The sequence below is a fragment of the Labrus bergylta genome, chromosome 18 (genome assembly GCF_963930695.1).
Source record: "Labrus bergylta chromosome 18, fLabBer1.1, whole genome shotgun sequence".
In the NCBI taxonomy this organism is placed as follows: Eukaryota; Metazoa; Chordata; class Actinopteri; order Labriformes; family Labridae; genus Labrus; species Labrus bergylta.
Genome location: NC_089212.1, coordinates 17,540,883 through 17,566,516, shown reverse-complemented (window position 1 = coordinate 17,566,516; position 25,634 = coordinate 17,540,883). Strand labels below are relative to the sequence as shown.

The following is a 25,634-nucleotide window of genomic DNA, read 5'->3' as shown; positions in this document are numbered from 1 at the left end:
CTCTGACTACTCAAAGCATTATTTACACCACATTCACATTGATGGCAGTTATATAAAGTGTCCAACCAACTAATCCATTCATACACATTCACACCCCGCTGATTAAGTGTGTTGCCCAAGGACACAGCGACATGTAGGATCCAGTCCCTGACCTTAAGCTGGGCAAATTAGCTTCTTGAAGCACGTTTTAAAGAGCACAGCTAATTTTGCAGCACCACTTTGTGGTTTTAATCACCATGTTTACAGTTACATGGTGCCCAATTTATGTCAGATATCATGTTCATGGTGGGATGTTAAAATGCTGCTTTAATGTGTATTGCTATGTTCCAGACGTACAAATCCTGAGTGCACATGTACATATTTTGAGTGTAAACAACATTTAGGGTTTAAAATGCTGATGAAGTTTTTAGTTTCAGGGTTGTGTTGTTCCAGTTGGTTTTTCCAGTAGACAAACACATTTCTCTCAGAGTCAGAGGTATATGTAACGTTACTGGCTTAAGCCCAAAACAACCTGCCACTACTGGTTAGAGGAAATACTCTGAAGCCACATCTGACTGTGCAACCATAATGCCATACATGCCGATTACACAAAGCGCTGGGGGGGGGCATCTCCATCGCCATTCTCCTGATTACATAACCGCAGTATGAAGTGAGAACATGGACCGCTGGAAAAAGGTTTACTTCACCAGTCAGTTGAGATTTTCTCTGAACGGTCTCCGTTGAGCTCATGAATAACAAATATCCATACAGTCACATTTGGTTTCTGCAGGTTTATTTTGATTCCCATATGCCGGCTGTCGAGCTGCTTTACCCAGGCTAACACATATAAACTCAACCAGAGAGGAAAAACATATTAACCCTGACCTACAGCAGAGACTTAACCTCACAGGAACATGTCGGGTGTGCAGCTCCAGGCTCTGACCCAGCTCTTATCTGCCTCTTTGTAGTTGAGCTGCTGTTTTTTAAAGAGCCTCAGATATGAGCTTTAATGTGTCAGGCATGCAGCATCTCAGGTCCTTACTAACACTGTGTCAGTCTCTAAATCAACTTTTAAGAGACCCAAGAGACCTGAGAGGACCTCGCCACACAAGAACATAACAAGGTACATTCACTCAACAGATGTGCTTTATTACAATTTAATGCACGTTTTGAGTTGATTCATTTATTTTACAGTATACATTTCTGGTTACAGTTTACAAATGATATATGCGTATTAACTATAAATTGTTATTATCATCCGAACTTGTAGAATGTATAATGTTAAAGCAGATACGTATTTTACAGGTATGAGTTCACTTCTGATTGCATTAACAGTCTTATGTCATAAAACGATATTTTATCCACATGGGCAATTCCTTTTTATGAACAAACTTGTAACTTGTTATTTAATTCTGCTGATAAGCTTTTAAGTGCAGTTATAAGTCAAGGTTTTTCTTGTAATGGAGGGCCTCACAGTAAAACAGAAAACAATGTACACTTGAAGCATAAAGTCATTACTTGTCACATTTTAGATGACAGAGACAGCTCAGGCATTTCCCTTTCCCTTTGTCCTCCTCCTGTGAAGAGATTTAAGCTGTTCAGAATTGTTTTCCTCCCACATGAGCGTGTTAGAAAAACACTCCTAAAGTCAGATCCAGATTTGGCTTTTTTTTCTTTTCTGCTAACCTATGATAAAAATTTAAACGGAGGGTGTGCCTCGTGTTAGTTTAGGGACTTTTAGGAGAATTAAGAGGACCAGATGTGAGATTCGCATCAGGTGACGTACTGCAAAACAAATCATGGGATCCATGGAAACTGCTTCACCGCTCATTGAGTTTAGATTCAAGTTTGGAGTGAAAATCCACCTTCTCCTGACCAGACGATTTCTGTCTTTACACCAATAATGGATTTGAAGTGTCTAAAAATGTAAATTCCGGTTGGCGTTTTTTGTTTTGGATTTTGAAAATTTCAAAAAAATCTGAGAATCGAAAAAGACCAAGTACTTTGAGTTTTCTGTTGTATCTTTCATCACTACACTGATTTACACAAGTCTTACCCTCTTTACAAACCACATTATAAGTACAAAGGAGGAGTACTAGCATCGCAACACCTTTTGAGGGTATATGGGGCATTTAAACTATAATGATGCATCATATTTAATAATTTAATGTTTTGTTTATAATATCAAAGTAGTTTCATCATTTAAAAATAGTTAAGCACAATGTTTGGCTTTGTAACACAGTGGAGAAGAATCATAAAGTAGCATAAAATGAAAATACTTAGGCGAAGTAGAATTACCACATAATTGTCCTCTCTTTTGTAAATGTACTAAGTTGATTTCAAAGGAGGGTTTCATTGGACCAGAGGAAAACTTTTAACTTTTCAGACAAAAATCTGTGAGTCAATTACATGTATTATTTCTATAAATGGACCTCGGAGTGTTTCCCCCCCCCCCCCCCCCCCTTTGCCCTTTTAGGACCTTTCTCTGCTTCAGTCTTTATTCTGAGCAGTCCAGTACATCGCCCAAACAGTCAGTATATTTTCCTGTGTTTATACCTAAGGGAGCGTGTGTTTCTATTTTAGTCTCTGCATACAGTGAAAGAAAGACCTTAGCAGGGTTTGCTCTCAGGCATGTCCACAATGGTTTCCTGGAAAACATAGCCTACCTGCTGGAGACTGGAGGGGCGGCACAACAACAAACTGTGTTCTGTTTTTATTTCTGTTTGAGCCACTTTGTGATTATGCTGCCTGTAAGGAAGTGATGTAAATACTGGTGGGCAGTGGGTGACTTTTTTTGGGGAGAAAAAAAAAAAAATCACTCAGTTGAGCTGTAATCACAGGGAAACTATGTGTCTCTCTAAAACAGTCATACACTCATGGATCTGTAACGGCTTAATGGACAAATGTTGGCTAAACATAGAAATAGTTATATTTACAATATGGCGCCCATGCTGCAGACACGCAAATTACCCAGAAAGGTAAAAGTGGTGAGTTAAAATGTCTACAATCTACTTGGAAAACAGAATAATCCTCATGTGACGGAAAATAAATAAACACAAAGACATGTTATTTTGAAATGACACAAAGGCTATAATATTTTTTTTCTCATGTCAGTAAAGTCTGGAACGGTAACAAAACAAATAGAATTGCACCGAAGCGTTCTATATTTTCATAGAGTCATCCCTGAATAGTATCATAACTGGAGAAAAAAACAAATGGTGTTGTCTGAGAATGATGCACACCCCTACAAACTGACAGATGTGTGATAAATGTTGTGTATTTTGGTACATGAGAATTGGGGATTTAGTAAGAGGGAAGGCAGACAGAAATCTGGCAGAGAGAGCAAAGAAAAAAAATAAAACAATAGCAGCCCCATTGTTCCAGCCTGCTGATCATCTCCTACAGAATTTTAGATTAATGAATAAATCATCATTACGAGGCCAAACAGAGGAATCTCAATCTCTTCATCTTCTTTATAGGATTTAATGGTCTGACCACATGGAGGACACAGAGGGGACACGGCAGCTCAGAGAACAAGTGTGGCCTTGTTGAATTCGCACTCTCGCACCTCGCTGGCGTCCAGCAGCTCAGCCAGTCAGGAGGATCATATAACAGTGCCTTGTTTTCCGCGTGGATTTTTGTGGTTTGGGCAAAAACCCTCCTGGCTGCCGGCCCGGGGAATTAAATTAAAGAAAGACCTCTGTACCAAAAAGTCCTTCTCCCTTGTCCTGAATGCTGAAGAGACCCTTGATTTTCATACAATAAACTTTATAAGACAAAAAAGACACTTGGCTAATCACATTAAATATGATTTATCATCTGTAGGAGAATTATCCCATTTTCATTATGGGAGTTAACAAAAAATGTAGTTGCCTGAATGGAAATAATTTGATTTATGAGGAGGATCAGATGGATTTCAAGACTGGAAACAGGATAGAGAAGCGCTCGGGAAACCGGAGCTTTAAAGTTTCTGTTTGTGTTTGTGGTCGGCTGCTCGCCACTGAGGTGGAAAAAGTGACTCAGGTTGAAACAGGACAGATAAAGAGAAACTTCCAGGAGAGACTCAGGTCTACTCTGTACGACAAACAGTACTGAACATGCATTTGATAAGGTCTTGTAGATCCATGTTAATGTAGTTTACTTTCCCATCGCCATCTGCCTCTACTTTACTAAACACTACATTTCAGGGGCAAATATTGTACATTTTGTCCACTTTACTCATTTGGAATTGTGAGTTTTCTTTCAAGATTATTCATATATGAACCATGTAATGAATCTTAATAACATTGTATTTCGAAAGAATAATATGTAACTTTTCCAACTTTAAATAGTAGTTTCAAAGGTCTACAATATAGTACAAAACCTTCAACTTTACTACATATATTATTTTTCATTGTGTTTTGCGACTTTCACCTAAAGGATCCGGATATTCCTCCACTCACTGAGAACCTCAGAAGACATTACTTTTACTGGCTGTGGATAACTTCATGCTGTTTCTCAGACTGACACTCAACACCTTACTGGCAAAGTAAATTTAACTGAATTGATGTACAGTTTCCCCCACATCATGCATCTATATTGGTATACTTATACAGAACTCCAGCAAACCTCCTTTACAAGAGTTGTTTGAAAACGTTCCTGTTAAAGTGAAATCAAGGACAATAGAAAACCTTATGGACCAGAGTGAGCTAAATGAACAAGAAGTGAAAGCACCAAACCAGTAGCGCTGCCATCTGCATTCATTTTACACTTGCCGAGCGATAAAACAGCCGGCTGATCATCCAGTTCAGAGTGTGTCCGATAAATCAAAACCCAGTGGGGGGGGGCTTCAGTTGAGTGTGAAGGAATCTTTCGTAAAGCATCTGCCAGGTGTTTTGCATGTGCACACAATACAATCTCACTGCACAGACTCATCACAAGAGGCACACAGCAGGTGGAATCCCTTCCAACACCTTCCTCCTTCTCCTCCAGCCTCAGGCAAATTAAAGTTAACAGAGCGCATGCAGAAGGCAACCCGAGCTGCAACGACAACACTGATTAGAGATCCACTCCAGAGACCAGCTCCCCTCTTAATCCAGGGGGACTAAAACCACTCAGGAGGGTGGAGGTAACACTCACAAAGGAAATGAGAAGCACTCAGGAGAACGAGCTGGAGGAAATTTGAACTGTAGCTTTTCATTTGCTACAAGGACTTTTTCAAATGTTACAGTCTGTTCATCTGCTCCACAAAGTGTAGTGCCCTGAAATGGATTTCCACTACTACTTTTAGCCTTTATCTTGAACTGCCTTCTTATTTTCACTTTTTTTTACACTTTAAATACATCTACTATTTTGTGTATTTCTATATGGCCAGCTGTTTCTCTTCTGAATGCATATGTTTTTGGTAAAACACTTGCAATTAAGGTTGTCAGCGTCTTCAATACTTTGATATCACGTGATTTGAAACAATGCAATCTACTTTATTTTAATGATCGATAGCCAAATCTTAAAAAGAAAACCTCAAACCTTCAACCCAAAGCTACTGCCAACAAGAGAGAGAGAGAGAGAGCACAAATACACTGACAACTTCTTGATGCATGGATTGATAATGTTATTAAGAATGTACGCAACAATGGGTACTTAGGACTTTTATTTGTTTGTTGCTGTGTTACCGGAACAAGTAATAATTTAATGTTTACCAGTTACATATCAAAGTTTAAATTCTCGTATTGTGACAACCCTACTTTGAATTGCCTTGGAGTTTAAAGGTAGTGGCCTATAAAATGAATAGGCGTTCCTTGCAGATGATTTAGAAATAACCCTCAAAAGAGTGCAACAGTGACATCTGCTGGCAAGGACTGGAACTTATTCAAATTTATTGTTATTTTTGTATTTTCTTTTAAAATATTTTTTCCCTTGAATTTTCAAATAAACAAAAACAAGAACCTTAATTGTTTTAAATTAATTAGACACTTCAGTATACGCTGACCACTGCAGCCAAGGTGTTCATGCATTCAATGATTTTTTCTCATTTCTATAGTTATAAGACAGTATGGGCTCAAACTTCACCCTTTACAATCAGAAACCTTTCATCATTATACAACCAGTCCTGAAAATGTATTCCAGATTTGAAGGCTTTTGCAAGAAAGTCAAAATGCTTTCTAAAAGCAAATCACAGCTTTACCCATTTTTAACTGTTGTATCTTAAATTTCAAATTTACAGTGGTTTGTAGAAATTTTGTATTGTCATATTGTTGTAAAAACTACGTTAACTGCATTGTCCTTATTAAGTTAATTTCATATCTCTGAGTCGTACACAGTCAACCAAAGAGATGTCCCCTCTAAATTAAGCACTATTTAAGTTTGTCATTAGATACTTGTTTATTGCATGGAGATATTTCTGTACACTCCACGATTCAAAAATACCTGGTTGAGCTGGATTTTCTATGTAACAAAATGGAAAGCCAATCACTAAAAGGTTGAGAAACTGGAAACCTCCAGCATAGGGAAAGTTTTACTAGCAGACAAAGTGAGTTTTTTATGTAAATGTCAGCCAGTACTTGATGCTTTTTCCTTCAGATAAGTACATCAACAACATCAACCAAAATCTGTAACTTCAAAGCAGATATTAAAGCTTTTTATTTCACAACCACTAAAATACTTCTCAGCCACTGTAAGCTACTGGCTAATAAGCTAACAAACAACATAGGCTAAACAATTAAAGGTCATAACACTTACCTTGCAGAACTTCAGGAAGTAAGTGATTTTGGTACAGTAGAGACTCCTCAGCTGAGTTTGGATCAAAATGAGGCTAAACCCCTTTTTGGTTGAATCTCTCCATGTTTATCCAAACAATAGCAGTTTGATTTGGCACCTGTCTTTAACCTGTTGATCCCACAAGGCTAGTGCAAGGCCTTTTTTTAAAATGCCCTCCTTGGTTACAGTCAAGTAAAACATAGAAAATCTGAAAAATTGTGATAATTTGACAGTTACTTGAGTACTCAGCAACTAAAAGGACAATAAATAGGCCTAATGAAAACATGTTTTATCTAAAATAAACAATTTGAAGGAAGTCCCAATAGTTTATGAATATTTTGTTGGGAAATTGTGGTTTTCCTTCATTCCTTTTTTAAATTGGCCATTTGTAAGAATCCAGCCTCTAATTTGGGAACGCTGGTTGTTAATCCATGTTAACATCATTATCAGATAGAGACAGTCATATGGACCAGTTTCTCAATTACTTTACTTTACTTTTATGTAAAACATATTTTTAGTATTATTATATTGTTAATTATAAACAGGATTTGATCTGCCACAGCTGCTATAGTTCTACTATTTTTTTTTTTTTAAAGCATTGCCACAAATAATTTAAATTTCTTTATTTCAGTGTTTTCCAGGTGTCCCAAATATAAATAAAAAATGTTTGCGTTGCTAGCAGCTGTTGTGTCTTCTTGTTCACTGATGAATAAAGTTGATATTTGTACGAGTCAGCTTTCGGGAGCAAGAAAGAAAAGCAGCTGATGTGAGATACAGTTTCCAGAGTTCAATCTTTATTCAACAAAATGTTCAAAGAAGAAGCTCAGAGTGAATGCTACAAGCCTTTCAGGGTGGACAGGTAAAAAAGGCAACCGGTTTCATCCAGTTATTTAATTAGTTATTCACTTTTTGTAGAATAGAGAATAGCAGAAAGAAAAACATCTACTCCAGTCATCTTTAAGTCCAATAAAATAAACAATGAAATGAGCATTGAAAACATGTCTCTCTCTCTCTCTCTCACACACACACACACACACACACACACACACACACACACAGCTCAGACAGACACAGACACAGGCTGCCCTTCTACTCTATGAAATATATGCAGAAAGTGCCAGCAACCACATCACAAAAACTGCACTCATTAAAGGAGAAATTAGTCTCAGAAGTTCTGGTGTACAAAATGAAATACTGTTTGAAAGGGGTTAAAACAAGATTACAGTAGGATAAAAGTAAACCTCCCTTTGTTCATTTAAGTCCTCGTACTGTTCCAACAAAGCAGAGCAGCATCAGGACAGATATGCCACACGTCAATACGACCTTTTAAGAAGACATTGTTTGACAATGAGGAGAAACACACGTAAATATAAGAAACAAAAAATAACGTTTTACATCTCAGTGGTTGATTTTGTGAGAACATAATGGAGTCATACAGTATCTACAGAACAACATTCACCAGGCGTCTTATTGGGAGTGAATAGAAATAAGCATCTTCTTAGCGTGGTTTACTTTTCTGCGGACTGTTGAGAACGCAGCAGTCAAAGCTTTGGTGTGATTACTGAGCAGAGCACAGATGCTTTGAGAAGGGTTCCTGCCCCGAACGTACCTGTGCAGACACGATGCACACTTAACACACACTCGGGATAAGAACTAAAAGTAGATTTTAACCTGTGTCCTGTGTTTAAGTTATAATCCTTAAGACTTTAACTAAATCAAACCCTGAATTTTTTCAAACAATTTGAGGTCTGTTTCCTTTTTCTGAAATTGAAATGTTTATTAAAATACTTTCTATGGTGGAGTTGGCCATTCTAACACTGGATTCAAAAAGGCCTCCAACACCAAAGACTGTACATTTGGATTTCCCAGCTGTGACATCACACATTGGTTTGTGCACTGCAAAATCTCAAATATTACAGAGTGTATTTGTCGGATTCAATGAAAAACATCTCCATGTGCTCAATATAAGCCACAGTCACCTGACGAGTCAAGGTAACTCAATCTTATTTCAAGGTTCAAGGTCAGGTGCATGTTGTTGTTTTTTTAATTAGGTTAATGATTCATATTTCTGTAAAGAAATCAGACAAATACACTTAGTTATATTTGAGTTTTTTGGGGGGTGGGACACTGTTTTGAAGCCTAAAGGTTGGTTTTGACATCAGAAGCAAAATGTGCACAATTTTCTGTCAACAAGACCTCAATGTACAAATGAAAATCATGCTCGATTGGAGAAAACATTAAACTATCAATGAAGAACAGAAAACTTCAGGGAAAAAGAAGAATATACTGATGTAATAAGTCAAGTGAAAAGAGGGGTCTTCTATTGAATCCAACACTTTTTTGCAAACAGCATGTTCACCTTCCTGCTGGCCATTTAAAGAAATGCAGGTTGAAACATTTCAAGTTCTTTCACATTAAAAAACCCAGAACACTACATCCACCTCTTTTTATAAGCCACTGCTTCATACTGAAATGTATGTCAGACACTTAATCAAGATTTATGGGACTTATCTAATTCAGATCATCATTTCTTTACTGTCGACTCTCCTGACACACTGTAGCAGAGCTGAATGAAGTCACTGCAAATCACAACAAATCCTTCCTACAACTGCTCAACTGGTGGGTCAGGACCCAAAAGTGGTCTATGAGCTTTATTGTGAAGCAATTACCAGTAAGGTTTCTATAGTTGGAAATATTGGAGCAAAAGGAGCCAGTGCAGCCAGGGAGCGCTAATTGAAGCATTGCAGTTATAATGAGCAAAACCTCTTTATCAAAACAGAGTTTGTTTGGCTAAACTGTGTAAACCACAGACTGTATAAAGAATAGACAGCACAAGCGCTGCTGAAAAGTGAAGCCAGAATTATATAAACCGCACCTCCTCCATGCTAACAGATGACACAGGGAGCAAACTTAAAAATAGAAAATACATGTTAATACAAAATAATGTTCGATATTGTGAATCTGATTTATGACCAAGTTTTCACTTTTCTGAGAACATTTGTTTCATTAAGTTTTTTTATGTGGAAGAAGAGGAGATGCAACGTCATGTTTGATAGCTCTGTTGACAAATGCATCTCCTACAGCGCTCTGTATCAGATTAGCAGGGTAGAGGAAGAACTGCCAGAGGAATCATGACGAACGCTAACACAAAGGTTTTTCAACTTTCATAAAACGGCGTCTGCTTCAAACCGAAACAAGAGTCTGTTCTGCCGTAGACTGCACCGATTTTACAGGTACGTTTTGACGAGTGCTTTGGTTAGCATCAGTTCCAAGGATCAACCAGCCAGCTCCTTTCTGCACGTGTCTTGGCTTCAACTGCAACATCAGCGCACTGTCAGCACCCGCTGTGAGGGTAAATTGGCTTTTTTTTTCAACAGCAGAAGGAGATGGAGGCGTTTATCAATATACAGTCTATGGTGTAAACTGATGCATTGGTTGCTTTTTTATTAAGTATTTCTCATAAAGAATCAAATTATCGGTTTGTGAGGATTATAACAAAAACCTTTGAGCCATTCCTTTCCACTCTTTTATCCATCAAACAGCTAAATGTGGAATGGTGTGTGTGCATCGTGTTAAACTGAACTGTCAGTTTGTAAATATATGCAAGGTATTATAACTGTTTGTATAGATAAGTTGAATAGTCAAACGGTACAAAGTAACCCAAAGCCTGTTATAATCACTCAGAATAATAAACATATAATTAACACACATTTCTTTAAAAAACAATGCATAGCATAAACAACATTGCAAAATCCATCTCTGCCGCTCTTCATACCTAAACCTTGACAATGCTTTTTGTTTCAACAAGTGAAAACAGGTGTCAGGAGTGTTTTTGCTTTTTTTTCCAGCTGGAGCCTTCTGCTCAGGCAGAGAGAGCAGTGTGAGAGTCTAAAGCGCTCCCATTTAAAAACAAGAGAAGGAGAAGCAAAGAGGCGAGGTGTTTCTAGGGGGCCCAGAGAGGGAGGAGGAGGAGGAGAAAAGGGAAAAGGGAAAAGGGGGAAGTTAAAGGGGTTAGGCTTAAGGGGCTCCCTGCTGTAAACACTGCTGCTCAGGACCAAAACTCCTCCGACTTTGCAGACTCCTCGTTGATTTTCTCAAAAGGAGTAGAGAACGGGTGATTCTTTAAGTGTCCTCCTCATCATCGTCATCGTCCTCACGGTTTCCCACCACCCTCTTCCTCAGAGCTTCATCAGAGAATCCTTGTCCCTTTGATTCTGGGCGACCCTCTGGTGACCCTCTCCTTGTCCTCCAGACATCGCTGTCGTCATCCTCTTCTTCTTCTTCGTCGTCGTCTTCCTCGCCATCTGCCTCATGTTCGGCCTCTTGTCGTTGGAATAATCTCGCCTGCTCCATCGTCTGTTTTTCTGCAGAATAAACATTCAGAACAACAGTCAGGGGGCCCAGAATAAACCAAAACATAAGTATGTGTAGGTTTATTATCTTTACTATGTTTTTACAGCAGGTAAAACAACATTTATTAACATTTTATTATTAAAAAAACTCACTTTGGTAGTAATCCTGAGAAGAAAATCGACGTGAGGGGAAGACAAAGTCTGCGATGAAGACCAGTAACTGCAAAGGCAGATCAACAACAAGATGGTGAAACTTTTACTGCAGTCTTTTTATTAAAACACAACAACTTAGTGATGCACAAGAACTCACCAGCCCAAGTGCAAGGCCAGAGAACAGAGTGGCCAGGCCAAAGATGACGTAAGACCCCCAAACAGGAATCCCCAGCTGCTCCGTCATGTAGTTATGACAACGCTGGAAAACAAAAGAGAGTAAAAACTGTTTTACTTAATGCAATAAACCACGAAAAAAGTTAGAAGAAAGGACAACTTTGCCCAAGGAAGTCATTAAATTAAATATGACATTTATTTAGTGCATTTAACAATCCAAATGCATGGTCAAATGGTTAAACTGACTTTTTTGCTTTCACATTATTTTTTTACATTTCTTTTAAAGGTCCCATATTATGCTTTTTCTGGTTTTATATGCTCTTTAGTGTGTTTTCCAAGTGTCCTGTGCATGTTTAGGCACATCTACGTGCAAAAATTCAAAGTCTGCGGAAACGCGGCTTCTCCTACGTCCTCCTGTTAGCTGTAGCGTTAGCTGCATGTAACACTCGGTTCTAGCCCCCCTCGATAAAAAATTGTCAGTCTGACGTCATTGTCAGTGTGAGATCACTGATCTAAGCTCATTGGCTCGTTGTGGCAAGCCCAACAGCTCATGTTGAAATTTCCGAGAAGCGTGCTGAGCAACTGACCGATAACGACAGAGCGGATCAGCAGACCAATCAGAGCAGACTTGGCCCAAGTGGGGTCTAACAGTGTGGGCTCAACAGAGTGCAGCTGACGGACTCAGAGCGTAGAGGGAGCAAGGAGGAGCAGTACATGAAAACAGACACTTTTTTTGGACTTTAGCTATTGTGAATGTACAAAAGTAGGGACATAGATTAAATATACAAACCCCAAAAAGGGCATAATATGAGCTCTTTAATAAAGGCTTTATATGCGATTTTTCACACTTACATGTAATAAAAATCAAGTATATCCTCTGAAAATAACTCTGTGAGTCATGACTGTCTACAATGGATGTAACACCCGAGTCCCACTGTCTGTGATGTTTTCCGAGTTCTATCTTCAGTTTGTTTACATCGCCAGGACGGCCGGCTGACTCATCCCCTTGTGTATAAAAGTTGTTTAATTGAGGGACTAGAGAAAAGAAGGCTAACATACTGTACTCACTGCTTAACTGTGTTTCTAGATCACGCTCATTTCAGGTAAATTTACATGCAGTGTGAAGATACGAGCATAATAAAGATCGCTAGCATTAGCATGCTAACACAACAATGCAGCGTGAGTTGTTTTGGTTTCATGCTGTTATTCAAGGGCGACATCTGCTGGATCAAAAAAATCGCATATAAAGCCTTTAAGTACTTTTTGAAAATGATTAATTAATAACAATGAGGAAAATGTTGGCAGTAAATATAATGTTTATAGAGAATACATTCACAGTAAAATTTAGGTTAAAGCTGTAGACTAAATACTAAATGCATATTTTCATTGATCTGTCTTTTGGCTCCACCAAGAGTCCACAAATGCTCATTGTTGTAGAAACTTGTATACACGTATATCACGGTATAGCTGAATGTTACGGTCAGAAAGTCATTTCCTAAAAAGGGACACAGTTTAATGTATTATGTATATTTTTGTCTTACCTCTTATTAATAACCACTACATTGTTTAAAGAAATGCTTCTACTGTAAATCCTTCTCTTTGTCAGAGTATGTGTGTAACCAAGGCCTTATACATTTTACTCCTCGATGCTTGAGAGCTCCATTGTTGCTCAAAAGCAACATGAAATATATGCCTCAAAAAGTCACACTGTTCACTGGATATTCCCCCTTTTCTATGATAAACATAAACCTTATATTTACTCATGCTTACGTTCACCGTCTGGCTGACAGAACTACAATATATATAAAACAATATGTGTAGTTTGCATTACAGGTCAGGTCACCTACATTTTGTTCTGTCTTTTGAGTCATGCTTGTATCCTTTAAAACTGGATCTTTTTTATGTTCTTAACATTAATTCAACATTCAAGTCTGTTTTCTCGTGCCGTTTTACACTGATTAACACCTTCTTCAATTAACTAAATCATTTGACCTTACAACAAGAGAGAAAACCTCACTCACCCGGATGAACATGGAGAGCTTGAACAAAGCAGACATTGAATTCATTCTGCAGAAAAGAGGAGGAAAAGACAGCAAGGATTTATCAAACTGTAACGTCACAACAAGGCCTCAACACAAAAACATAATGAGGATGGAATTGGAGTGGTTGTTGTTCTGATTTTAGACCAACAGGAAGACACTCAGAATAGAACAAACAAGAGAATGATGTTCCTTTATCTTTTAAGGATATGAAACTGTCACAGTGATGAGGAGCTAAAAAAAGGAAAAAAATGCTGAATCCAGAGAGCTAAGTGATATCAATGTGAAAACACTGACTACAAGGGAGGCTTATTTGGGATATTAATGTATAATAGTTTGGCCTGCAGGATATGAGAACTAATGGATTGTGTGATAATATAGAACATTGCAATAACGACATATTAAGTGTTATAAACTAACTAAATGTACAGTATGTGTGGTGTGCATATTAGCTATGACTCACGAGTTTTTGTCTTTCTGCAGTCCATCATGTCTTAAACAACACGAGTGTTTGCAACATGTCCCACTTAAATCCAAAACAAAACCAGGATGCTTTTTTTCCAAGACTAAACTGTCTCCTTTTAAGCTGATGGAAGCTGATAGCTACCTTGAGCTTTATCCGACTGCATAAAAATTATGCGAAACAAGGGACATTAAGCAGACCTCCATCCCGTGGATGAAAATGTACAAACACAGGGGGAGGAAACATTGCTTGTTTACAGCTTACGGCTTTTGCAATCCCTTAAATGCTCATATTGAAATAACAATGTGACTAATTTGCAGCCCAAACAATAATCATATTTTTTTTTGAAGAAGAAGTTAAAAAAGCGGCCCCCCTACCACCACATGTAAACACCACCATGGTTTTTATAAACTCACAGAAATGAAGATGGCCCGAGCCAGGAGGAGACTGGCTCAACTGCTTTCCATTTCTGCTCATCGACAAAGCTGAGGAAGTCCTCTTTAGTGCGAGCTCCTTGATACTTCCTGAAGACGCCGTCCTTGCAGCTGAAACACAACATTTTCAAACCTTATTCAGGCTGTCAAAAAAGTCCTGCAGACCTGAAAGGAGGAAGTGTTTAAACGTATCTGCACAGCTGTAGAAACGTGTGCACCATTGATTAATATGTTCTGTCACCAGATCCCCCCAACTGAGCTGAACAAAACAGTTGTGACATTAGTTTGAATACTTTTCTTGAAGTAGTTTTCTGTATTAAAAATCTCATGGACTTGGTGTTTGTCAGTCTGCATTAATGAGAAGGCCACTGGTATAACTGAACACATACGTATTTGTTCTTATTTTCTCTGGTTTAGAAACACTTTTCCTGTCATAATCGAAGTAATGTGAATACACATGAGATTAGCTCAACCCACTAGAATGTTCTATTTTGAATGGTGCAACCAGCCAACAAGAAAGCGGAAACAACAAAACCACTAAATAACTTACTGGTAAATAGTAGGAAGTGAAGTGATGATGAATCGCCCACTCAGACCTAACGGACAGAGGAGATGACAACTGTTAGTGTGCAAGAAGAAGACGTTTGACTCATAACTTAACTGAAAACAATTTCAGACTTGGCAGACCGACTCTCTTAAAAGTCTGGCAGCTGCTACAAAAACCCACTGAGCAACACATTCATTTATATTCTATACAGAAAAATAAACACAAAACAAAAAATGAAGCAGCACTCCTCTGCTAAAGTCTGTAAGTATGTTTTTACACAAGCAGTGTCCCACGGAATGAGCAAGCTGTCAGGACATGCAAGACAATTCAACAAAATGACAAATGAACTGTTGTCTTTTGACTGAAATGTAATGCCTCCAAACCTCAATTAACTGTTTTCTAACATCCAACAAGTCATTGGCAAAGCAACAGACAAGAGTATGACATGAAAGTAAATACTTTGTGTTTACGTCATTTCATTGAATGCAAGAGATTCTGTCATATGTTCCTTACCATTACTAAAGTAACTGTCCCTGAATGATGTAATGCAGACACTTAGGCACCTGAAAGCTTTGAGGATTAGCAAAACATATTCATTTCATCCACAAATATGAAGATTTTTCTCTCTCTGAATAGATATGCAACTCATTAACTCGTTTTGGAATGGCCTTTGTAACTGAAACTGTAAGTGTTTTTATTTTTACACCTGAATTGCAGGAGTATCTTTAGTGAAAACTGCAAACTGTGTCCGTGGCTACTAGTCCAAAATGTCTAAAGTTATGCAAATAAATCCCACTTTCTTCATAGCAATGATGAAGGTTTTCATTGAAGTTGAGAGACGCTCACTCAACTTTGAGGCTATTTTTAGGTCGTTTTTTTGTTGTATAATAGCGTTTTACTGAGAAGTGTTTCAAAAAATGTGATAATGCTCACTGTGAGTAGAAAAAAATATTAGAAATATCTCCTTTATATCTTAATATCTGCAGGTAAGAAGACCACAACTAGAAACTGACTGCATCCTGAACGCCCGCATCAGAGGAGTAAAGGATAAAGTTAATGAAATCTATGTTATGGAGAATGTACCCTCTCGCTTTATATCCAAATGGACAGATTTACTCAGTTATGGTTAAGACTGGTTTTAAATGTGCATCAGTCACGACCACACGACTGGGAATTGAAAACTCAAAAGATACTAAACTGTAACGGGCGTTATCCTGAAAGTCTAAGCACTGGTGTAAGCGTTAATGGAAGGATCAAATGCATTTATATTTTCCTATTATTACTTTTTTCTGTGTGCTGTGAAACGTAGTAAACTTAACTGAACTTTTTCCCCAACATGCCCCAACATGTACTGAGCAAAAAGACGCTAATTAGTAGTAATGCTTAGTTAAATCCTGGTTGTATATATTCACTTTCTTATTTTTTATATATTTTAGTACTTTGTAGTTAATATTATAATTGTGTTTAGATTTGCTAACATTGTGGGTTTTTTTACTCATATTGTGTGTTGGATAACCTGCTGCTGTAACGCCACAATTTCCCAGTTTGGGATCAATAAAGTTATTTTATTTTATTCTTTTAATAATTATTGTAAAAAAAATAAAAATAAAAATAAAAAAATCTTAATTTGATGCAAACAGTATTCACTGCATTGTCTAAATAATAATAATAATAAAAAATAAAAACCTCACAATATAAATCAATTTAAATCGACTGACAACTATTACACAAACATTGCAATTAGAAAAGTCAAAAACACTGACTATACAGCTCAGTTTCGATATGCTGCACTGGCTCGAAAGCTTCTTTTGCTTTTTCTTTTCTTTTTGCATGATTCAAAGTGGAGCTGCCAGTTATCAGAGAAGGTCATTCAAGGCCTACCGGGTTGATCTGTCACGTCCACCTTGGCTATGTTGACCCCCATGTCCTCCCCCCAGTCCGCAAACTCCTTCCACGCCGGCTGCAGCTGCTGGCACGCCGGACACCAGGGTGCGTAGCTGCGAGGTGTAACATTTCACAGATAAGGCTTCGGGATAAAACAGCTTAGAAATTTAAATATATATATTTTTTTTTTAGTCACAGGAGATATCATAATCATACAAAACGAGCAAATTACAAGTTAAATCAGAACATGCACAGGAAAATCGTTTTCTGCGAGATTAAAAAAAGAATCGCTACTGAAGCTAACCGACTAGGCTAGCGAGCTAGTTAGCCGATAGCAAGTGTACCGACAATTCAATCATCCATTCTCCCGACAGGATGTCCTCCCAGTTCCCGTCGGTGACTTCCCTGAGGCTGTCCGGCTTCGCGGAGACCGGCGGCGACGTTAAACACATCGCCAAAAACAAACAGCGTATCCACGAGCGGTGTCTCAGTCGCCGCGTTGTTGTTGTTGGAGAAGAAAACATAGTTGAACTGCTGCTCGGGAGCAAACACGCCATGTCTGCCTGATCCGAGAGTCGAGACACTGCAGCTCACTTCCGGTGTGCGCGCTTACAGTAATGTCGGCGTCAGCTGGAAGAAATTACCATATTTAAAAAAAAAAAAAAAAAAAAAAAGTTTTATTTATCATCCCAAATGGAATTCAATTTATTATAATGGTTAAAATGTGTTAATTAGAAGATAATGAACACACAGGCTTTTGCGCTCACTGTTTTATTAAATATAATCACATATTGATTCACATTCATTCAATAATACTGCAGTGCTTATACACAGTATACTAACTGTGCTCCTGAATTCAACTTATTGTGCGTTTTACGACAGAGAAGGTGTTTTATGTGTTACTACTGTGTGTGTTTTGTAGATGTCTTTTTTTTTTTTTTTTTTTACGTGTTTGTTGTATATTGTTTGTTTTAAAAAGTGTACAGTCATCACAGTCAAACCAGCTGACTTCCTGTTGGAAATGCAGATCAGGTATTGACTTCTTCAAGTCTCTGGACAACAACAGATGCAACCTTCTTGTATGCCTCAGCCTGCAAAATAAACACACACACACACACACACACAAATATGCTGATTAAAGTACTTAGCGAGAGTAAGGAACAATCTGTTTGTTTAAAAATACAAATAAACACAAGGAACTGTCACTACCAGGGGCACGTTTCTGAATGAAGGTTTTGTGCAGGGGGTAACTCCAGCCCGTTCCAGAGAGGGAGGTAACTTTACCTCTGAGTCAGTTACTATGGTAACTGAGTCTGTGATCCTGACCTGGTTGGGAGCAGGTTTCCTTCAGTGAATCCCAGAGTTTCTCTCTGTCTCCTCCCTCTTTCAGAGCCAGAAACGCCGCTTCATTTCCTCATTCTACATTCGCTCCGTATCACGCGCGTGTTAGTGAAGATTCACCGTTTGTCTGAATAAAAATCCAGGTTGTTTTAAATATGATACGTGAGGTAGGCATTACTACAGCGTATAAAACGAACCATTTTATCGAACATGGCTCGTCTTTTAGTCAAGCCTCGGCATGAAGGGACTGCATTACTCTGCAGGGAATTAGAGCCTACATTAACGTCAGGAGATGTTAATGTAGGCTCTAATTAATTAATAAACTAAACAGGATAAAGGTGAGAGGATATTTAGCCTAGCCTATGTGTGTGAATCATAGGTGTGAATACAGCATTATCCCCCACTATGTTGGGGATAAAGTTAATGCACATTCAAATAGACTCTGAATTAAGTTAACTTTAAATCTAGGCTATAGGAGCCTAGTATGTTCTTATATTTCATTTTGAGCTGTTTTAAAGTCGCTTTTCTTCCGCTGGATTACATCTTAATGAAAATAAATTGTAGGTTTAATACAATTCCACCAGTTTTGACCTGCAATATTATAATTCTGATTGAATATTAAATTAGTAATAGACTACGCGCTGACGTGAGCAGCTGTTTTCTCTTACACTACTTTTCTCTCCTTTGCTGCTGCGCTGAAGCAGTGTTCCTTTTTTTCCTTCTTCTGTTCATATTCGCCGTATGTCCACATGAAGATAGGCTATATATCGAAATGGTTATATCGAAAGTAGGAGGATCTGTTTTTTTGTCACCTGTTGCCATGGTGAATCGTAGAATCGGGGCTCCGTTCATGTTGGCTTTTTATCGTCGTGGTGCACGCGCTGAACACCGAGTGGACCTACTCAGAGTTGATTTAACAAACTGAAATCTGCTGATCTGGAACCGAAAAAATCTGAGATTCTCATCTGAGAGTAAATCAGGGTTAGACTGAGGGTTTGTTGAAGCTTCTTTCAGAAACGGGCCCCAGGAATGCCAAAAACAGAAAATAAAAGTCAACAATAAACAGGAAAGTATTGAATTAAATTTAAAAAAATAGTGAAGAATAAAAAAATAAAAAAATACCTCCGGACTGTCTGGGGAGGAGATGACCACTGGAGTCCCTCTGTCTGACATCTCTCTGATGTTCAGATGAAGAGGTATGTCACCTGGAGAATGACAGAGAAGTGTAAAAAGGAAATTACAGCTGAAAGATTTTTATTCGACTACAATAAATCCCTTAAACCATGCTCATCGTTTTGGCATAACAGGGGAATAAGACATGAGTGGCACCTCTTGAGACAGATGGTCATACCTATGCAGTATTTATTAAGTAAGTTACAATGTTACTCCACAAACTGAAAAAAACCTGCTGTCTTCTCTATTAAAACGAGCTGCTGCTTCTGTACCTACCAAGGAATTGGACTCCCAGAGTGTCAGCGAGCTGTCGGGCCCCATCAGAGCCGAAGATGTGAGTTTGGTGGTTACAGTTGGGACACTGGAAGACGCTCATATTCTGAACCAGACCGAGAACCTGCAGGAACACCAACCTCAGTTCATGTGTGTATAAAAAACATTAAAAAAACAGTCGATGGGTGTTGGACCCCTTAAACTGTATAAATCAGGACGTAGTCTCAGTGACGTCACCCGTTGGTTTCTGAAGCAGAGTTTCAAAGCTCAAAAACAGCAGTCGCTATATTGGGAAATTTGTCTAAATCTAACTTTGATTCAAACACATAGGAGGAGCTGAGGGCTTTAAGCCTCCTTATTGACAAACATTCATACAACAAAGATTACCGGCACGTGAACTTTCTTGAACATCTCCGCTCCTCTCCGAGCATCTAGCAGAGCGATGTCTTGCGGCGTTGACACGATAACAGCACCTGCACAACGAAACACCAATGGTGGATTTTGTATAACAGAACTTTTCCAAATACATTTCCTTAGCGCGCATTCAAGGTATTTACCCTTATTTGAGTATTTAAGTTTTATGCAATTCATTACCTCTTCTCCCTCTGAGGGAAACTTACTTTTTACTTCTCTACATTTGTCTGACAGCTTCAGTTACTGTTTAGATTCTAGTTTTTCATACCGTCCCGGGTTCGGTGAAATGCTTTTCCTGCTCTTGTGCTTTTTGAATTTTCTGATAAAATTACAAGTGCCCTATAGAAAATGATGCATTGAATTGTGTCAGCCAAATTCAGATCCATCTGTGGTGGTCGCACAGAGCAAGGCTGCTGTGAAGGCCGACTGTTTTGCACCAAATACACTGACTGTATCATATAGAGAACATGTCTCCATCTCCATCTCCGACTGGTGGAGCTGAGGAATTGACACCATGCTCCTGCTTACCAAAGCCCACAATTAACTCAACGATAAAAAAAAGTCACAGATCCCTCAGTACAGTCCACAGCAGAAAAGAGACTCTTTATGGAAAGTTCAACGACTAACCCTAACCCTATTTTTGATACATTTCCTCTTTTACTCTTCCAAACCTGTTGAGGATGCTGCAAGGAGCTGCATATTACATCCGCTCTTTTCTTTATGAAATAATGAATTAAAACTAAATTTATCTCAAAACAGTAACACATAAATCAGCCTGTTAATAACTATCATAGATACAATGACATAATCCTGATTTGAGAAACATTGTGTGTGTAATTTAACTTTACAGTTTGATCCATGTGGCAACTGTTAATGAGGAGGCTGGTTCAAGACTTTTACTGCAGTCAGTCAGCAGAGGGAGCTCTACATTTTTTGGCTTCACTTTCAGGAGGCGGATTATATTTTGTCAGACTGGTCGGACTTAAAAGGGGCTTAAAAAAATTACTATGAGGACTAATGCACTGACTAGCATACTAGCTGATACCATGAATTTAGAAAACTCTACTACATTCTGTAACACTTCAAATAGAAGTGTGTGTATGTGTGTGTGTGTGAGGGAGAGAGAGAGAGGGAGAGAGAGAGATACTTGCCTGCTACTGGGATGTTCTGTGTGATTGATAGCTGGACGTCTCCTGTCCCGGGAGGCATATCAACTACCAGGTAGTCCAATGACCCCCAGTCCACCTACATTCATACACACCCCCAAAACACATCAAAATGTATTAAAGTTTCTTGTCCATTCTCAGGTGGGTGTCTTAACTATTTTGAGAAGCTGTCTCACCTGTCTGAGCAGTTTCTCTATAGCTGACATCACCATCAGCCCCCTCCACACAATGGGAGCCACATCCTCCACCAGGAAACCCATGGACATGCTGAGAGGGAAAATGAGGGGAAAGTCACACAACGGGCACCAGCTGCTATTTTATTTTTGCTCCAGAACATGAAGAGTGAATAGGTGAGACATCAGGACATAATGTGTCGATTGCAATGACTCACCAAGGAATCCCGTAGTTGGTGAGTGGGATCATCAGGTTGTCTGGGAGAGAGAGAGAGAGAGAGAGAGAGAAAACAGCTGAAGAAGGTCAAATTATCAGAAACCTTCTGGACAACTGACTGCTCCTTGACTTAATGTGGCTTCAACCCAAAACCAATGACCAGGCGTCATTTATTAGCAAGAAAAAGAAAGAAAGGGATAATTGGAGAAAGATAAACAATTTGCCGTACGGTCACTGAGCTCTGGGTTTCCCTTTAGGTTCATGAGTTTGGGAATCGACGGACCATGAACGTCAGCATCCAACACACCGACTGACTTAGACTGTGGGAGAAACAGAGATATCTTATATCAGACTGAAATGACTGACAACTCACTGATCATTTGTCATTTTGAGAAGCTAACATGGATGAAACTGTCTTCCAACTACTTTAGTTGCATTGTGGTAATAATAACCAACTCTGAATTCCAAGATAACGTTCAATGAGGTGAAGCATATTTTTCCAGAGATACATGTGTCACTTTCTCCCAATATAAACTGATTTATATGGGATATAGTTTCAGTACTTTAAAGGCCTGAAATGCTGAATTGCCACAATGTAAAAATGAGTAGGACAAAAAATTTAACTTACTGGATCGTTGGCCATTAATCCAAGAGCCAGATTTACTGCAGAAAGACAAAAAAAGACATTCAACACCACTGACTCGCAACTTAAACATAATTGGCTCAATGTTATTATTCAATACCAAACTCAGAAGCGTTTGTTTTATTTTCTCTGGAGATAAAAAAAGAAAAAGAAAAGAATGAACGATATGAATAATAATGAATAACATGAATAGTCTTTTTTAAATCAGAAAAGTCATACTTTACCCGCAGTGGTAGACTTCCCCACGCCACCTTTCCCTGAAGCTACAACGATGACCTGCTTGACCCCTGTGATTGGCTTCTGTTTTGGAAGGCCTTTCGCCATCACCTGTTTCTGCCTCTCCTGTAACGCCTTACTGTCCACAGAGCGCTGTGAGGAGCAAACACAAGAGGTACGCAATGAAAAGGATAAGGAGGTTGTGACTTGATGTTGCTAGTTTCATTTCAGGACCTACATCTGAAACCTCAATAAATCAATCAATATGTAAATGGGACTTTCTGTTAGTTAAATGGACAAAATTAGGACTAACAACACTTTGCTTTATCCATGCCATGATTTAAAACCTGAATACATAATTGTCCATTTTTATTAAACAAATCCTGTGTGCAGACATAAGTCAAGCTCAATTCACCAGAAGTCATAAACACATCCTGGCATTATGTACATGCTGCTTAAACAGTAATGTTTAATAAACACACATTAACATGAAGTTTGGTAAGAAATTGAGAGTGTTTAGTTTTCAACACAGAGATGATCTGGTGTTTATGTGACCAATCACAATTGTCTTAAACTACACCAATGGGGTTAAAAACGGTCTATATAAATGATTTGACTTCTCTCTGGCTGCTACTGAAAAGAAAGTGATTGTTTTCCTTTCATTGTTTTCTTATTTGTTATCATTTATTAATGCTTTACGACTTTAGAGCTGTCAAGTTGTGAAAAATCGAACTTTTCAGAAACTACAACCATACTCTAAAAGTCAATTATGATTACATTATAAGTATAACAAAAGATACAAATAACTCAAACTTTCATTTATAAACAATGTGTTGACAAGTTAGCTGTTGACAAGTTGGATGTCAAATTCCGGGAAATACAAGCAACATTTCCGGCCTTACATTCAAAATAAACTTTAGCTGTAAAAAATAAATAAATAAATTTTTTTTTATATCGAAGCGAGATTATATTAACACTCACATTGATATGCAATTTATAAAAAAAAAAAGAGCATTAAAATAAAAATACGTTATATTCCTGCTCGTGTTTTGAATATGATTATCATTATTTATAACTTTTACACTTCCGGCCCATCAACTTGCATCATCTCCAACTTGACGTCATCATGAAGCTCTGAGCTAGCCTGACTGACACTTGATCACAGTATCATACAATCATCTCACCTGGCAGCGGACGAACTGCAGACAACACGAAGCTGCGTTTTTTATTTCCGGTCCCCTTCGTAAAACGGAGCCGTTATCAGCGGATATTCTCAGTAAATGGGACAGTCTGCTGTATGTGATCTGAGCCATGTTTAGCTGTTTAGATCAGGAGCCTCTCAGCAGGCTAGCCCGGTGAGCCTCAAACTTGCGCCAAGTACGCATGCGCTATCGAAGGTGCGCATTTTGTTTGATAAGTGTTCATTTAATTTTATAATTACCTAGTTTGTAGTCATTTTACTTGGGAAAAACTTGCGTCCATATAAAATGTTTTATGCAGAGCACAACAGCTATTATTTTTATTGATATCTATTTTATCTTAAATTATTTACCAATCTATTTAAACAATATAAAACCTTTATTTAGGCTATCTGAATGATTTATTCTACTTTAAAAAAAAAAAAAAGTTTGGTAAGTGTATTTTTTCTTTCTGTTATTTCCACCTTGTCTTCATACTTTTATTGTAAATATGAGTTTATTTATTCATTGATTTTGTTACTTTTTTCCCCCCGTCGTTTTCTCATGTGAATTTAAACACTTTTTAAAAAATTCCGTTTTGCATTAAAAAAATAACTACGTAAATAAAATCCACCCAATAAAAGATTGAAAAGAAAGAGCGAACATGCGAAAATAATGCGCAACTATGCGTGCCTTTGGGCAAATTACTTTGTCATTACACGGAAGTGTTTTGCGTGTGTCTTATGTGATCTGTCTTTGCCATTCATCAGGAGCTCTGGCAGTTTTTCAGTCAATATCGTTCTGATCGTTTGTGCAGGATATTTCAAATTTAGCCCGATTGTTCCTTGCTGTAGCCTGCAGTGTAGACGGAGTTTCAAGCAGGGAGAAAAGAGAGAGGACAAACTTTCGTGATGACAGAGAAAGGCAGTGGTGCTCCAGTGGCTCGGACGGTGCTGCAGCAGTGTCTGCAGGCCAGACTTCAGGTGAAACCAGCAGACGAACACTCTGAGGCTGAGTTTGTACAGGTGAGACATGACCACACCCAACGTGTTTGTTTACTGCAGCTTAATCATCTCCATTTGATAGAATATTTGCATGATAAGATGCTTATGACGTGTCAATACACCCCAGTGATGTGCACTGTACTTAGGGAATGATGTGAAAAGTTGATTTTGAAGACAGGGAATCTCTTTAAGTAGGAAAATAAGATTCAAAGAGAGAGATCATTGTGATTTATAATCCTCAAACTAAAACAGTGAGTCGGTTGTCAGTAAGAAATATCCGAGGGACAAAGAAGAGCTCCAACTATTGCTTATTGTACCACGTGATATGGCAGTTGTCAGTGTTGCTGAAGTGTGTGTGTGTTTTTCTGTTACAGGTCAACAGAGGAATACTGATCTATGTGTGTTTCTTTAAAGGAGCTACAGATGAAATCCTGCCAAAGATGGGTCAGTGACCTTATAACCTCCCTGTTTTGACCCCTTCATGCTCTGCACTGCTCTCTAAATATGTCTGCTCTACTCTGTCTCCAATACAGTGTCCACATTGTTGAACCTGCGCCTGTGTGAGACCGATTCGGGGAAGTTGGTGTCAGTATTGGAGCTTCCCGGCAGCGTGCTGATCGTTCCTCAGGCCACGCTGGGTGGGAAGGCCAAAGGCAGAGGCATGCAGTACCACAACAACATCGGTAAAGAGGACGGACTACGGCTCTATGGCACCTTTGTGTCTCTGTGTGAGAAGGAACTGGCTGCTGCTGCTGCTTCAGGTGAAGCTGAAGTGACAGTGAAACACGGGACATATGGAAACAGACAAGTGCTGAAGCTCGACACCAACGGACCCTACACACATCTGATGGAGTTTTGAGCTGCAAGGAAATACAAAATATATGTCTTTTTTTTAATGCCATAAAGGATATTGTAAATATGTCTAAATTTACATCTAACTTGTAAATACTATCAAAAAATACGAGATACAATCACACTGGAAATGTCTCTATTGTCAAAAAACTACATTTGGAATCGTTTTGGGATGTTTTTTACTCTTTTTTTTGTGTAATTCTCTAAGGGTTTGAGTGAGTAGA

At 38.5% G+C, this 25,634-nt stretch overlaps 3 protein-coding genes across 3 annotated transcripts; 1 reads left to right on the top strand and 2 right to left on the bottom strand.

Annotated features, from left to right (window-relative positions):
- Positions 1–7,486: 7,486 nt before the first annotated feature.
- tmx1 (thioredoxin-related transmembrane protein 1) lies at positions 7,487–17,367 on the bottom strand. Its single transcript, XM_020627434.3, has 8 exons — positions 17,109–17,367; positions 16,758–16,873; positions 14,880–14,925; positions 14,312–14,440; positions 13,415–13,460; positions 11,377–11,478; positions 11,220–11,286; positions 7,487–11,078 (listed from the first exon to the last, which is right to left on the bottom strand). Exons 1-8 carry the CDS (start codon positions 17,315–17,317, stop codon positions 10,837–10,839), a joined length of 957 nt encoding a protein of 318 aa, XP_020483090.1. The 5' UTR covers positions 17,318–17,367; the 3' UTR covers positions 7,487–10,836.
- Positions 17,368–17,738: 371 nt separating this feature from the next.
- Positions 17,739–23,768, bottom strand: nubpl (nucleotide binding protein-like). Its single transcript, XM_020627560.3, has 11 exons — positions 23,561–23,768; positions 22,385–22,529; positions 22,146–22,180; positions 21,747–21,837; positions 21,519–21,558; positions 21,304–21,394; positions 21,113–21,206; positions 19,935–20,020; positions 19,551–19,671; positions 19,224–19,306; positions 17,739–17,851 (listed from the first exon to the last, which is right to left on the bottom strand). The coding sequence occupies exons 1-11, from the start codon at positions 23,687–23,689 to the stop codon at positions 17,789–17,791; spliced, it is 978 nt and encodes a 325-aa protein (XP_020483216.1). The 5' UTR covers positions 23,690–23,768; the 3' UTR covers positions 17,739–17,788.
- A 75-nt stretch (positions 23,769–23,843) lies between these two features.
- Positions 23,844–25,577, top strand: LOC109978305 (D-aminoacyl-tRNA deacylase 2). The gene is made up of 3 exons (XM_020627737.3): positions 23,844–24,579; positions 24,933–25,002; positions 25,092–25,577. Exons 1-3 carry the CDS (start codon positions 24,466–24,468, stop codon positions 25,415–25,417), a joined length of 510 nt encoding a protein of 169 aa, XP_020483393.1. The 5' UTR covers positions 23,844–24,465; the 3' UTR covers positions 25,418–25,577.
- The last annotated feature ends 57 nt before the right edge of the window (positions 25,578–25,634 follow it).

Excerpts from the sequence above, each read along its gene's own strand:
- tmx1 (XM_020627434.3), bottom strand. The coding sequence starts at position 17,317 with ATGGCGTGTTTGCTCCCGAGCAGCAGTTCAACTATGTTTTCTTCTCCA. Across the intron at positions 16,874-17,108 it reads GGAGAATGGATGATTGAATT|CTACGCACCCTGGTGTCCGG; the intron begins GTCGGTACACTT and ends TACACCTCGCAG. Across the intron at positions 11,479-13,414 it reads AGCTCTCCATGTTCATCCGG|CGTTGTCATAACTACATGAC; the intron begins GTGAGTGAGGTT and ends TTTGTTTTCCAG.
- nubpl (XM_020627560.3), bottom strand. The coding sequence starts at position 23,689 with ATGGCTCAGATCACATACAGCAGACTGTCCCATTTACTGAGAATATCC. Across the intron at positions 21,395-21,518 it reads ACCAACTACGGGATTCCTTG|CATGTCCATGGGTTTCCTGG; the intron begins GTGAGTCATTGC and ends TTTCCCTCTCAG. Across the intron at positions 17,852-19,223 it reads CCTCCCCAGACAGTCCGGAG|GCTGAGGCATACAAGAAGGT; the intron begins GTATTTTTTTAT and ends TTTATTTTGCAG.
- LOC109978305 (XM_020627737.3), top strand. The coding sequence starts at position 24,466 with ATGACAGAGAAAGGCAGTGGTGCTCCAGTGGCTCGGACGGTGCTGCAG. Across the intron at positions 24,580-24,932 it reads CTGAGGCTGAGTTTGTACAG|GTCAACAGAGGAATACTGAT; the intron begins GTGAGACATGAC and ends TTTCTGTTACAG. Across the intron at positions 25,003-25,091 it reads TGAAATCCTGCCAAAGATGG|TGTCCACATTGTTGAACCTG; the intron begins GTCAGTGACCTT and ends TCTCCAATACAG.